Source organism: Misgurnus anguillicaudatus, chromosome 22 (assembly GCF_027580225.2).
Source record: "Misgurnus anguillicaudatus chromosome 22, ASM2758022v2, whole genome shotgun sequence".
NCBI lineage: Eukaryota > Metazoa > Chordata > Actinopteri > Cypriniformes > Cobitidae > Misgurnus > Misgurnus anguillicaudatus.
In genome coordinates, this window is record NC_073358.2 from 43,124,753 (window position 1) to 43,137,519 (window position 12,767).

Consider the following 12,767-nt stretch of genomic DNA (forward strand, 5'->3'; position numbering starts at 1 on the left):
CAAATAAGTATTTGGTGTCCCTTGAGTATGCATGTGAAGTTCCAGCTCAAAATACCATATAAATAATTTATTATAACATATTAAAATTGTCACTTTGTAGGTGTGAGCAAAAATGTGCAGTTTTTGGGTGTGTCATTTTAAATGCAAGTGAGTTTATCTCTGCACTAAATGGAAGTGCCGTGGTTGGATAGTGCAGATTAAGGGCCGGTATTATCCCCTTTTGACATCACAGAGGGAGCCAAATTCAAAGGAACTATGGTTTACCAAAACTAAGTTACTGGGTTGTTCTTTTTCTCATTTTCTAGGTTGATAGAAGCACCCAAACATGGAAAAAGTCAGATTTTCATTATATGTGCCCTTTAAATAGTACTGCACTAACTAGCTATTTCTATTAGCATATGTTAGTTAAAAACTCAGTTATTTTAAGAAACGTTAAGCAAAAAAAAAAAAAAAATATGGAGATCTTACAGAACAAAGTTTTAATGCATTTAAACATTAAAGCATTTGTAATGTTATTTTTTCTTTAAAAAAATGTTTAATTAGAAATTATTATAAAAAAACTTAGACAACCCCAATTGCTTTCTGTCCTCGTTTAAGAGTGGAAAACAACATCAATACATGCAACACATTTTATTTTGGTAAACCTTTATTTTGAAAATAAAGTGTTTCCGGCTTCTCTTCTCAACGTGCGCATCTTCTTCCTCTATCTCTCCGGCGCATCTTCTTCCGGCCGTGTTATACCGCTATATTCAGGCCTCTACCATCTAAAGATTTCCTCCACATCACATCAGCGGGTTGCAGCTGTTATTTTAAGGATGAAGGGAATAAGGTTGGCAGTGTTTTTCAGCGTGATTCTGCTGGCCATTGTCCTTCTGACGGAGGCAGCGCGGAACAGGAAAGACTCCAGCAGTCAGAACAGCTTGAGGAAGGCGGCAAATGGGGTCTATCAAACCCTGAGCAATGTCTTCGGAGAGGAGAATATCAAGGCTCTGTACAAGGTACATATAAGATCCATGCAGATATTTAAATTTAAATTACGTTTTGAAGTTGCATTTGATAAGGGCCTACGATTATCTTTAGCTGTCATTAGCTTTGTCTTAAAATTGATTGATCTTCCTACTCAAGTTAGACAGCAGCACGTTGTGTCTCTGATCAGGAAATATGTCTGTATGGCATTTTACGATATACTTTGATATCGAAATTTAGATATGCACGAATCAAATTTGAAGACTATAATATAGTGCATTGTTAATTTGCATTTTAAGTTAAATATTTTTATCGTTATTTGTCCATTCCTCTTGAGACCGGATAGAAATGCATGAGAAACAAAGACATTATAATGCAAATTAATGTACAATAACAGATAAACCAGGAACCATACTAAGAATACACAAAAAAAAAGTCAAAATAAAGTATGAATAAGAAAAACAGTACACAACTTTATAGCAATAAATAATAAGTAGTGTAAAAAAAATCAGATATTATTTCTAAGGCTGAAAGCATTTGTACTAAATATGCACCACTTTGTATTTGGGTCAGTGACAAAACGGTTTGGCAAGATGAGAATTTTCTTAAAACTTGTTTTAAAAGCACGCATCAGGTTTATTTCAATGCATTTGTATTTGTTAATTTTATGCAATAAAAATTACATTTGCACCATTTTTATGCAAGTTCAGACTGAATGGACCTGAAAATGTCAAATGGTGTAACCGCCAGTTGTGCCAAAGAATGAGAAATATTAAATATTTTATCCACCTTGATGGCAGGTAAGCGTAATCATTAAAAAAATATTATTTTATTAGTTATTTCTAAATGTAAATTTTAATGCGTTTTTGTAATATTTGTCCCGACATTTGCTGAAAACAGCTGTTTTCTAAATAATCTTTGACAAATGATGTAAAAATTGATGTAAAAAAAATCATATTACACTAAACTAGATAATTATATTTTATTCCACATTTTTTATGAATATATTTATATTTCAATTTAAAAAAAATCTAGTTACACTAATTGACACAGACCGTTTACACCATATTTACATTTTTGCAATTATCCCCCAAATAAAATGTCAAAATTAAATAAAACCAGAAATCTTTGACTTGGTCCTCCAAAAAGAGAACTTATGCAAGTAATCTGCAAATTTATTTAGAAATTTTAACCCTTTTACATTTAATTTATCCATACGGACACAAAATAAATAACGTCACGTCATTGACCCATTTAATAAATTGTTTAATGTTTATGTAATGTTTAATAAATATTTAAATAAAAATGTAATACATTTTAATATTTCTTATTTAATAAAAACAATTAATGTTTATTTTATTGCAGTTCTTTTCGAAGACCTCAGAGAGTTTCGTCCATGGAGTTGATTCATTATTGGACACCTTGTGGAAACTATGGGTGGATCTTCTGGATGTTATAGGGATCGACGGTAAGTTGAGTTTTATGCTGCATTCATTAATGTTTTCAAATATGTCAATGGTTGGGTCAAATGTTTTCAATTGCTGGGTAAAAAATGAATCTATGCTGGGTTGTTTCGACCCATAGTTGGGCCAAATATGGACATTTTCTATGTTTGGCTATATATTACCCAACTATAGGTTGGAAACGACCCAGGATTTGTTAGTGTGAAATGCAAAACGTCCTAAAATCCATTTTCTTTCCCTACTCTTTTTCTCTCTCTCTCCTTAGCTTCTAACCTCACTCACTACTTCAGCCTATCCTCCATTTCCAGTTCACCGGCTCGTGCTCTCCTCCTGCTGGCAGCCTTGCTGGTGGCCTACTGGTTCCTGTCTTTGTTCCTCAGCGGCTTCTTTTACGTGCTCCACTTAGTGTTTGGCCGCTTCTTCTGGCTGGCACGCGTGGCACTGTTCGCTCTCTCTTGCCTCTACATTCTGCAGAAGTTCGAGGGTGACCCGGAAAAGGCGGTCCTGCCTCTGTGTTTCATCATGGCTGTGTACTTCATGACTGGACCTGTGGGAGCATACTGGCAGAAAGGGGGCGGATCCGCAACTCTGGAGGAGAAGATCGACCACCTCGATACCCAGATCCGCCTTCTCAGTATTCGCTTGAGCAGAGTGATTGAAAACCTGGAACGCTCGAGTGACCAGTAAAGCAATGGGAATTTTTTCCCAACCTGAGAATTTTCTTTCTTGCCCCTTTTTCTCAGGATTTCATCAATGCAAAGACTTTTAGTCAGGCAAGTTGATCATACGTTTCTTTAATTCACCAGTCAGAAGACTAAAAAGGTTTCATAACATTCATCCTGTCGATGTAGAATAAATCGCTGTCCGTTTTAGACTGCAGCCATCCGAGTAAATGTCAAGACTTTTTGTATGCTGTGGATCTGTGTGTTATAGTAAGTTTGTGCTTTCTTTGTTTATTTGCCTTGAGTGTGTTACTCCATAAGCTTTGTTTTATTAGTGTATTTGCATTTGTATATTTATCAGTCATGAAGGTAAATGTCATAAAGTTAGAAACACTCACAAGTGTGAATGATGGCCAGAATCACTGCATTTTATCTCTTTTCAATGAGGTCACCAGGGGTCACTCTCAATTCAGGACCGTCTAGCGCTATCAATGGTAGAGATGTATGTAGAAATCACTTTCAGAAAGCAACTAGTCAGCAGACCGTGAGGATATCTGACCACTGTTTCTGGCAGAAATTTTACGGTGCTGCAATGCACCCTGGTATCTCTGTCCAAAAGAAATGTGGTTCTCATGTGGTAAGATTACCAAGTACAGGGTAAAACCTGACCATGCACTTTGTTCTCAGCATGTGATCATGAATAACACAAATTTTGGGTGGTTTCAGGTGGGCCGATTGTCCTTTCTTGACCTTAAGAGGTGTCTGTGCTGTGTATACATTGTATTTTAATATACTTGTATAGAAAGGGATTGATTTATTCATCTTTTATCCCACTATTGTAACTAAGATCTTATTTATACTGTAATTATGAAATAGGTTATTGTATTGATAACATCTCTAACTGTAATCGTATTGTTAAATATCAGCCGACCAGCTGACCGCCTGTTTCAGAATGCCTCATTATTGCACGTCCGGCTGTCTTTAAGATCTAACCCGTGTCTTACCTCTAAAGATTTTGATGCAAATTTCACTTTTTGTTTTGCTTTTGCAATTAGATTTTACATCCATGTATAAATGTGCATGCTACTGAAATTTTGCTTGTTTTTATGCATATGTTTTAAACTTTCATTCCCTACTTATAAGGCGGAGTATTTGGATTATTTTATATTTTTGTTTTGTTTCTTTTTTTTACAATATTATCAAGTATTATGTATGGTCAGTATTGAAGTTTCATTCCACACTCTCAAAAATAAAGTTACGAATGCTGTCGCTGGGGCGAACCCTTTCGATAATGACATATTGTGGGTGCATACTAGTACTTTGTAGGTACATATTGGTACATATTGGCTTAAAGTTACTTATCTTTACGTAAATGCCACATATTAGGAACTTTTTAAATGTTACCATCCCAGCGACAGCTTTTGCATTGTTTTTTATTTATTTTTACGTTAGTGACACTGTACTTCAGAAAATCCTTTGGAAGTAGATTATGTTTAAAAACTGGGAATATTTCATATTTGCGTCACCATATTCTGAGTGAATCGTGCAAAAACCAATTATTGTTTTTTTCTAATACACTCTCAGAAATTAAGGTACAAAAGTTGTCACTGGGACGGTACCTTTTAAAACGGTCCTAATGTGTACCATTTTGGTACAGATATGTACTTTTAAGGTACCAGTATGCAGCCCTAAGGTACCAACATGCAACTTTTAAGTATAAAAGTGTATTTTTTTAAAAGGTACCGCCACAGACAACTTTTGTTCGTTCTTGTACTTTTTTTTAAAGCGTACTAAAGATGTACCCAGCCTGTTTAAAGCTACCCAAATTGAATTTGATAGCTGTGTCAATCACTAAAATTACAAACCCTTTTTACTGTGCGTTGAGTGGATGTTACCTTAAAATCATACAATACAAGCACCAGCTTTAGTGTAATTTACCAAATGATAAACACTCGTAATAATAATAATAATGTGTGGATAAGTTAACACTCCCATATATAGATAAATTGTCATGTGTCGATGTGCTTGTGAATGGTTTTACCACAGTAAAACACTGAATTTGTGTACTGTCGATTGTTTTATTACATTGTTGTGAAATCAAACATGCATGAATCTCATTCCAGCAGTGCAGCCGTGATTTATTCTGGGATTGCATTGCATATTTGACCAGCTGTTTTGTTTGACCAACCTCATTATCGCAACACTTTTTAAATCCTCAAACATTTTGAAACATCATGTATGTAATATATTAGTACCTAAGCTTTTTACCTCAAAGATAGAGGTATACTACTGAGTTTACTGCAAAGACCCAGTCAAAGTGTCTCTTAGATCCCGAACAACTGCGCCCGTGCCAACTATTGTGCATTATGTTTTATGTCTAAATTCAAAGCACTGAATATTTGTGAAGTCTAGATCTTAAGTATCTTTGCATACAGTAGTAAACCCCTAGATTTCAATCAGGTTTGTACTGCATAATTTTCATCAAGATTGTCACCTGCAGTGTTGCTTGCTGTGGTATTATTTGCGCTGTCTGTATCATGTTGTGTGTTAATGATACATGTTTTAAAAAAAGTTTTTCTCTAAGATGAAATGGTGGTCCAAAAATGATTGAATAAATGTGATTTGATCAACATACCTTGTGTTTTATTTTCTGCAGGTTTGGCCAACCTGATTTGGATATAGGCCTCCTGTATGGCATCATCGATTATGTTTGCTTAGATTGCATTTTACTTTATTTCATAATGTCGTGTGTGATGCAACACAGAATCGTTTTTGAACATTGCTTCATTTGTCTATTTCAAATGACCTCACATCAGGAGAGGGTAAAGTGTTGTATCCGCTTTAACACACAGACAACCTGAACGTGACCTAATAAGATTTTTTGCTGGCATGCTATGTAAGGGCCAAGGGCTGTCGAGATAGTGATGCGCACAGTTTGGTGATATCCCCAAGGTGAAAGCTTGTGATGTAGCTGAACTTGGCAATTATTGGCACTTTGCTATCTGCATGCATTTTTTGTCCTGAATCACATGAAGCTTTCTAAAATCACATTATACATAGTTTTTCTATTTTTCAGCATGTGTTGTTATATATCTAGGATTAAAACCCAATGCTAATTGTGTCTCATTCAATATTCAGCCAACTGCATCTTATGTGTCCCATTTCGGGGACTCATTCAAATGTTGTCTGAAAAGGCTTATAATATCTAACCAAGGTCCATAACGCATGGCCATTTTGATAAAAACATATTTACATACAAACCTATTACAAATACATGGTCTACTAGATAGATAGATAGATAGATAGATAGATAGATAGATAGATAGATAGATAGATAGATAGATAGATAGATAGATAGATAGATAGATAGATAGATAGATAGATAGATAGATAGATAGATAGATAGATACACTGCAAAAAATGACTTTCTTACTTAGTATTTTTGTCTTGTTTTCAGTAGAAATATTTAAAAATTCTTAAATTAAGATGCTTTTTCTTGATGAGCAAATTGACCTAAGTAAATAAGTCTAGTTTTAAGACAAATAATATACAATTTAAGTGAAATTGTCCTTAAAACAAGCAAAATTATCTGCCAATGGGGTGAGAAAAAAATTGTGAAATAAGATTTCTTTTTTCTTAAACACTTAATTCAAGTAAAATTTTCTCACCCCATTGGCAGTTATTTTTGCTTGTTTCAAGCACAAATTCACTTAAATTGCATATTTTTTGCCAAAAAACCAGTATCATTTTCTTCAAGAAAATACATCTTGATTTAAGAATTTTTAGACACTTCCACTGAAAACAAGACAAAAACACTAAGCAAGAAAGTCATTTTTTGCAGTGTAGGTTTAACTACACTTCATCAATTTACTACTGTTAATACTACCGAATAGTATAATAAATATTAACAATTATATACTTTATTACAGTTTACTATAGTGAATACTTATGTATACTATGGTATTTTTACATGTGGGTAAATTCAAAATTATTCACATTATTGCTCTCTAGACCAAAGACATTTAAATAACCTCCTGTGAAATACACAGACACATCTATGTGACGTAATCCATTATATTTTTCCTTCATGTCAGTTTGCAGACCGAGAGCACAGGATTGGTCACACCTCTAAAATGCTTCATGTACCCCTCGTATTCTATTGGCCAAACGACTTTGTGACCGAATGGGCGAAACGGCTGCCTGACTTCTGATTGGTCTGTTTTTCCGTCTGTCCATGTCGCTTTCTCTCGTGCCGCCGTATCAGCCGATGTGAGGCCAGTCTTAGCAGCCAATAAAATAAAAGACATGATAATTTCAGCGCTGGAAGATATCCCTCCGCCATGCACTGACAATGCTTTATGTCATGATTCAAGAGAGAATATAAGTAGCCATGAATATAAGTAGCCTACATGAACAAGATGTTAAATGCCCTCAAAAGCTTTCAGCTGCAGATTTATTATGCTATTGTAAACAAATTATGCAATTATTATTATAGAATTCCATTTAAATGTACAGCACGGGTACAATCTAAAGTTTTAATGAATTGCACTCGTCTTATCTTATGTGGTCCATTATACCACACTATTAACATATACAATCTATACACTTTTCCCTCAATAAATTAAGCAGTTACATTGATAACTCTTTCCCCTTTGAAAAATAAAATGTTCAATGTATTAACCACGTTTTTGAAGCATTCGTTGCCATTCGTATTACTATGATTTAACCCCCGATATAATGGTAAAACTAATGGTACTTTTTTGCAGACAACAGTAAATTTGTGCTTACTACCATTTTGAAGCTTTGAAGCATACTCAAAATACATATTAAAATACCCATTAGCTGACAAAACTTTGTAAATAAATGATGCACAAATTCTCAAATAATAAAAGATAAGTAAATGCTAAGAACTATATGGAAAGCGGAAGGATATCTAGAATTCGGCAAGGATGACATTCGGCTGCGTGTTGGTGGGCGGGGTTTGAACTGCCGCTTGGTGATTATGTGAAGCTGTCGCTCGGAAGTGATCCATGTGTCTGTTCTGACTCACTGTACTGTGAAGTGCCGATCACCGGACCGGTCCGTCCAACTGCCGTTGATTTATTTGGTCGTCAGAGACTCTTCCGGGCGTGTGTCATCCCATCATGTCTAAAGACACGGAGGCTAAAAGCGAGGAGATTATGGAGTCGAAGGTGCTCTGGTACCCGGACACTAAACGAAACACACAAATGGACCGATTCCGGGCGCAGGTCAACCGGGATTTTGGGCTCAATCTGGGTAAGTAGAGGAATTTGGCCTACAATGAATGTAAATTATCATGTATTACACCCACGAAACCATGCGTTACAGTACAACAAGACACAGTACTGTATAGTATGGGGCTAATCCCATAAATAGCTCATCCTGAGATTGTCATGGGCTACCCACATGAATAAATAATTTAGTATGTACTGTATTTTAGTATAATTCCTACTATATATATATTATTGAAATGTTGATCCTAGTATTCTACAGTATTCACTAGCTAATACTACAGCAAACTATTGTATACATTAACAAAGTGTAGTCATTTCTATAATATACTACAGTTTACTATACAGTTTACTATATATGCTACAGACAGTATACTACAGTATTTTTGTGTCATGTGGCATGGAACATGTAAGCAGATTATTTGTTTATAAGGCCACCTGAAATGTCTTCAGCATAAGTTTCAATTGTCATTTTAATTACATAGAAATGCATGCCTAGCAACATATTTCTAGTAAATTAATGCATGATGTATTACAATGCGTCCCTAAAAAGTATAGCGATTTAATAGGGCAGAATACATGCATTGACATTAAAACTTGTAGAACCTGTATTTGAGATTAAAGATACTATGCATAATGCATAGGGAGTGAATAGACAGTAGATGTCACGCTACAGTAAATGTTGCCATCGTGTCTCCATTTACTAGCATCTTAAGATGTGTGGACCACACTGCTGGTACAATCCAACCCACATTACATCCAGTTCCCAAATGTGGTTTCACTGGTGATTTCAGCATTTCTACTGAAGATTTAACCCATATATTCGGCGTTATGTAGAAATTCAGAAATCCATAAAGCACATATTGGTTGGTAGAAATCAGTATATGGTGGTGAGATGGCACAGGTGTGATTTGGTATTGTGCCTGATGATGCCTTAAATAAATGTCACCTTTATTTTGAAGCCAATTACAATGACCTGTATCAGTGGTCTGTGGACAGTTATCCTGAATTCTGGGCACAAGTGTGGAAATTCTGCGGTATCATCTACTCAAAGATGTATGATGAGGTAGGTTTATTTTTCTCTGCATTTTTTTAATGCATAATTTTAAAGATAATCCCAAAGCACATTCATATATGTTTTTTATTTTTTTGGCATGTCTGTAATGATGTCACTAAATAATGCCATTGAATAGTTCGAAATCGCCTACTATATAATATGGAAGCAGGCGATTTCGGACGCAGCCTAACTATTCAATGCCATTTTTTAAAAGCAGTAGGCGAGACGAGTAGTATGTCAGAATTCATATTGTTAGGAAAAAAATAGAAGTACCCGGATGACCCACTACTACTTCTCTAGATCCCGAAGTGTTCATTCAATGGACGCTTTACTATCCTGTGAGCCTCGGGAGAGATGCTATCCAACAAAGAAGAAGGAGAGGCATTGGTTTATTCAAAAATGTTCAAAAGGATTAAAACGTGGTTCTATTCAAATGCATATATTAACAGCTGTCCCTTGTGGTTAAATTGCGCTTGTTAAACGTCATTCCAGTTAACGCACCTCACTTGCTGAAGAAATTTGATGATGTCATCAAATGATTGTTAAAGAGATCTGTCATCATTTCAAGTTGTTTCAAACCTGTTTAGATTTCTTTGTTCTGCTGAACACAGCCGAAGATATATTGTAAAATGTTAATAACCAAACCGTTCTGGGGCACCATTCACCCAATAGTATAATCTTCATATATTATACTCCATAGTTTAATTTTATCCTACTATGAAAGTCAGTGGTGCCCCAGATCTGCTTGCTTACAAACATTCTTCAAAATATCTATATTTGTGTTTAGCAGAAAAACTTGAGGGCGAGTAAATAACAGATGACAGAATTGAATTTTTCGGTTTCACTTTAATCTTATAGTTTATTAGTTGTATACAGTAGTGGATGTAGATGTGGAACCAATTAGTCATAATGTCATTAAGTCATATGACATAATCCACACTTATAAACATTTATGAGTTTATAACCATTTAGGTCTACTGTCAGTAATATCTTTGCTAATGAGGGTGTGTTAGGGGCATAAAAAATTAGCATATCTAAAGTCTGTATATGGCCCCTTTAAATCTAGTTGCAACCTTCCCAATGTTTATTGTTACTCCACCTTCTCTCAGTTTCCTCATGACTCAAGGTTTATTATTTTATGAGTTGCGCTCGGTCACAAAACGTGCCCACCAAAATGCTAGAGAGCTGTGGGTGGTTGCCAACCCATTGCTTTGTAGTTGCTAAGATGTTCAGAGTCATTTTTAGCATATTGTTGAATTTCCAGGCTTGGTTTTCTCATCCAAAAACTCACTCTCAAATGTCCCCATCAACATACTGTATCTTTTTTACCGGTTTATCATCCATCACACATCACTCGTGAATACCACGGATTGGGAAAGTAACAGTTATACCATACCTAGCATGATAGAGGTATCATTTATGGCTGTGACAGGTTAATATTTGCGCATAAGCATTTGTTTACATTTTTCTAGGCAAGTGCTGAAATGAAGCTTGACACATTCCCTGTCGATGTCTCTGTGTTTCAGGTGGTTGATGTGTCTAAACGGATATCAGATGTACCTGAATGGTTTAAAGGTAGCCGGCTGAATTATGCAGAGAATCTGCTTAAACACAAAGACCAGGACAAAGTGGCTCTTTACGCCGCTAGTAAGTATTTTTGTCCATCCAGCCACACACTTGTGTGTAGTAAATACAAATTGCTCACAAGTCAATGTCCTGTGCACCTAAATGCCACCAAAATGTGATATGGCACCATAAAGTTTATTAATTTAATTAATCCTGCACGGTTCAGGTTGTTTGTATGCTGGGTTTCATATTGTTTATAAATGAAACGGGCTACGTGACAATGCAGAAAATTTACAGGAAGAGGAACTAGTTTTTTATCTGTCCTTATCACTTGCGTGGCAATGATTGATCCTTTGCCAATAACGGCTACTGACACCTGATTTTATGAAACTACAACCATCATAATGAAACCCCATTTAATATCATATCTCCGATAATATTGTAATACATTACATATTTATGAAATCAATCTCTTTGATCTCTATAATGACTAAATGTCAAACAAACATCTCCTGTTTCAAAACACGACTGTCTGCCGATCCCCTTGAGCCGCTGTGATTCTGACCTTAAACATAAATGGATACTTTAAAATAGCAACAGCACTGTTTAGGTATATATTTTATCTTAATAGATTAAGATCTGTCATTGCTGTACTCTGGCTAATGTAACACTAAATGAATTACGTTCTGGATAATTTGATTTGTGGTCTCAGTGTTTGTGTATGGGAAGGACGACTTAGTCATGTCTTTTTACTGTGATGGATGTCCTGGCGCGGTCGGGATGCAATTACCAAAGTGGCAGCGTTGGAATCGTACCTGCGTCATTCGTTCATTTCTCCGAGAAAAGGGGGGTGGGGGAGGGTCATTTACCTGAAAAAGTAGATTACATTGGACTGTGCGGCGTAATATTCAATTTAACACTTTATTTACTGATTACCTACTGTAATGTAAAACATTACCCGCGATGCCTGTGATATATCAGTAGAAACACAGTATGGGGCGGCAGTGAATTTTGCTGTCAGTTATATCCCGATATTTATGTATTTGTACACATGTTGAAAATGTATAGATTTTTTTTTCATTAATCTAAATTTGGAATAATTTTTGTAGCTAGTTACAAAATAATAAAGAGTTATCATTACGTACATTACGTTGAATTTATATATGAATAACGTCTACCTTTGTTTTATACCTGATAATTAATACATTAACTAACAACTAATAAACATGTCACGTTATACTTCATAAGTTTGTGATTAGGAAATGCCTTAACCCGTCGTTAGTTCATATTTGAGTAAGAATAAATTTTGGTTTAAGTGTATTACTGTTATTGTAAAGTTTAATCCGAAGTATAATCACTGATCTATATAAATGACTGGATTGCGCATGACGTCACAACTGTGAAGCCACCGGGCCGCCATGTTGGTATACCCAAACATTCCATAAAATCAATGGACGCGATCAGATTTTAATGATAAAACATCACTTTACAAGTCTTCGTTTTTATATCTGAAGTTACCCTGTACATTATTACAACACAAACGTCCTAAGCATGTACATAGTTATTTACTGAAAGTTGTACATTTTAGTTTTTAATCAGTTATTATACATTCATCTTCATTACATTATCAGATCAGCAGACAGACCGCAGCATTTAGTATTAATGACAAACGTGCTCATTCTGAAATCTATATAAATAATCATACTTTGTACCGTATTTTCATGCAATAATTTGCTGGTTTTATGTTATCTAAACTTACAAGTTACCTAAACTTATTTAGAGAAATAACGCTGACCGTGTA

General features: G+C 35.2%; 2 protein-coding genes across 2 annotated transcripts in view; both read left to right on the forward strand.

Moving 5' to 3' along the window:
- Window positions 1-671: 671 nt before the first annotated feature.
- bri3bp (bri3 binding protein) lies at window positions 672-5,723 on the forward strand. The gene is made up of 3 exons (XM_073860361.1): window positions 672-998; window positions 2,332-2,434; window positions 2,695-5,723. The coding sequence occupies exons 1-3, from the start codon at window positions 816-818 to the stop codon at window positions 3,114-3,116; spliced, it is 708 nt and encodes a 235-aa protein (XP_073716462.1). The 5' UTR covers window positions 672-815; the 3' UTR covers window positions 3,117-5,723.
- A 2,327-nt stretch (window positions 5,724-8,050) lies between these two features.
- Window positions 8,051-12,767, forward strand: part of aacs (acetoacetyl-CoA synthetase) — a 51,285-nt gene continuing 46,568 nt past the window's right edge. The window contains exons 1-3 of the mRNA XM_055198610.2: window positions 8,051-8,368; window positions 9,306-9,409; window positions 10,927-11,047. Coding sequence (XP_055054585.2) covers window positions 8,236-8,368; window positions 9,306-9,409; window positions 10,927-11,047 — 358 coding nt within the window. The 5' untranslated portion in view covers window positions 8,051-8,235. The remainder of the gene's footprint in view (window positions 8,369-9,305; window positions 9,410-10,926; window positions 11,048-12,767) is intronic.

Excerpts from the sequence above, each read along its gene's own strand:
- bri3bp (XM_073860361.1), top strand. The coding sequence starts at position 816 with ATGAAGGGAATAAGGTTGGCAGTGTTTTTCAGCGTGATTCTGCTGGCC. Across the intron at positions 999-2,331 it reads ATATCAAGGCTCTGTACAAG|TTCTTTTCGAAGACCTCAGA; the intron begins GTACATATAAGA and ends ATTTTATTGCAG. Across the intron at positions 2,435-2,694 it reads GGATGTTATAGGGATCGACG|CTTCTAACCTCACTCACTAC; the intron begins GTAAGTTGAGTT and ends CTCTCTCCTTAG.